A 1,711-nucleotide genomic window follows, 5' to 3' on the forward strand; every position below is an offset into this window, starting at 1 on the left:
ATATTAACAATTCCAGGAATAATAAAAAGAAACATAGATGGCATCTCATCATTTAATTGTTGACTTGAAATTTCACTGATTAAAAAAAAAGAAATTTCACTGATTATCCTGAAATGTTATAGTCAACCTGAAAAAAAAGTTAGCAAAATAAACCTATCATATGGCTCATAGTGGCTCAACAACGCAAAATATTTACAATAGTCATAATAATGTAAACACTGGTTATTAAACCAAAATATGTGACATAACCAGGTTGCTTTGACAAAAGTAAAAATTAATTTAAAGTGAATTTTAAAACGCTACAAAAAATAGTATGGCTTTTCCGTGCCAGATAGGGGTCCATACGGCTTTGTTCTGGGTTCCCGTCGTAACTTAAAGGGAAACGTTAACAATGTCCGGAGCCCTTGATGTCCTGCAAATGAAGGAGGAGGATGTCCTCAAATTCCTTGCAGCAGGAACCCACTTAGGTGGCACCAACCTTGACTTCCAAATGGAACAGTACATCTACAAAAGGAAAAGTGATGGCATCTACATCATAAATCTGAAGAGAACCTGGGAGAAGCTTCTGTTGGCAGCTCGTGCCATTGTTGCCATTGAAAACCCAGCTGATGTCAGTGTCATATCCTCCAGGAATACTGGCCAGCGAGCTGTGCTGAAGTTTGCTGCTGCCACTGGAGCCACTCCTATTGCTGGCCGCTTCACTCCTGGAACCTTCGCTAACCAGATCCAGGCAGCCTTCCGGGAGCCAAGACTTCTGGTGGTTACTGATCCCAGGGCTGACCACCAGCCTCTCACAGAGGCCTCTTACGTTAACCTGCCTACCATTGCTCTATGTAACACAGACTCTCCTCTGCGGTATGTGGACATTGCCATCCCATGCAACAACAAGGGAGCTCACTCAGTGGGTCTGATGTGGTGGATGCTTGCCCGGGAAGTTCTGCGCATGCGTGGCACCATCTCCCGTGAACACCCATGGGAGGTCATGCCTGATCTCTACTTCTACAGAGATCCTGAAGAGATTGAAAAGGAAGAGCAGGCGGCAGCTGAGAAGGCTGTGACCAAGGAGGAATTTCAGGGCGAATGGACCGCCCCAGCTCCTGAGTTCACTGCTGCTCAGCCTGAGGTGGCGGACTGGTCCGAAGGTGTGCAGGTGCCCTCTGTGCCTATTCAGCAGTTCCCCACTGAAGATTGGAGTGCTCAGCCTGCCACTGAAGACTGGTCTGCAGCTCCCACTGCTCAGGCCACCGAGTGGGTAGGAACAACCACTGAGTGGTCTTAAAACTGTTCTTCCACAAACTCTTAAAATGGGAAATAGGTTGATGGAAAATAAAGTTTCTAAAAATTGAAAAAAAAAAAATAGTATGGTGTTCCTCAAAAGAATAAAAATGGAATTACTATATGATCCGTCAAACCCACTTCTGGGGCTGTACCCAAAAAAATTGAAAGCAAGGTCTCTTTTCAAAGAGATATTTGTATATCCATGTTCAAAGCAGCCTTATTTGCGTTAGACAAAAGGCAGAAGCAACTCAAGTGTCCATCAGTGGATGAATGGGTAAACAAAATGTGGCAGATCCATACAATGGAATAATACTCAGACTTAGAAAGAAATTCTGACACATGCTACATGAACCTTGAAGACATTATACTACATGAAATAAGCCAGTCACAAAAAGACAATACTATATGATTTCACTTATATGAGGTCAAATTC

At 43.5% G+C, this 1,711-nt stretch overlaps 1 protein-coding gene across 1 annotated transcript; it reads left to right on the forward strand.

Moving 5' to 3' along the window:
• The first annotated feature begins 319 nt into the window (after positions 1-319).
• On the forward strand, positions 320-1,349 carry LOC308614935 (small ribosomal subunit protein uS2-like). The gene has a single exon (XM_081229841.1). The coding sequence runs from the start codon at positions 392-394 to the stop codon at positions 1,277-1,279; it is 888 nt and encodes a 295-aa protein (XP_081085967.1). The 5' UTR covers positions 320-391; the 3' UTR covers positions 1,280-1,349.
• The last annotated feature ends 362 nt before the right edge of the window (positions 1,350-1,711 follow it).

Source organism: Mesoplodon bidens (assembly GCF_964165515.1).
Source record: "Mesoplodon bidens genome assembly, chromosome: 3".
NCBI lineage: Eukaryota > Metazoa > Chordata > Mammalia > Artiodactyla > Ziphiidae > Mesoplodon > Mesoplodon bidens.

Bases quoted from the DNA above. Each gene is read 5' to 3' on its own strand.
- LOC308614935 (XM_081229841.1), top strand. From the start codon at position 392: ATGTCCGGAGCCCTTGATGTCCTGCAAATGAAGGAGGAGGATGTCCTC.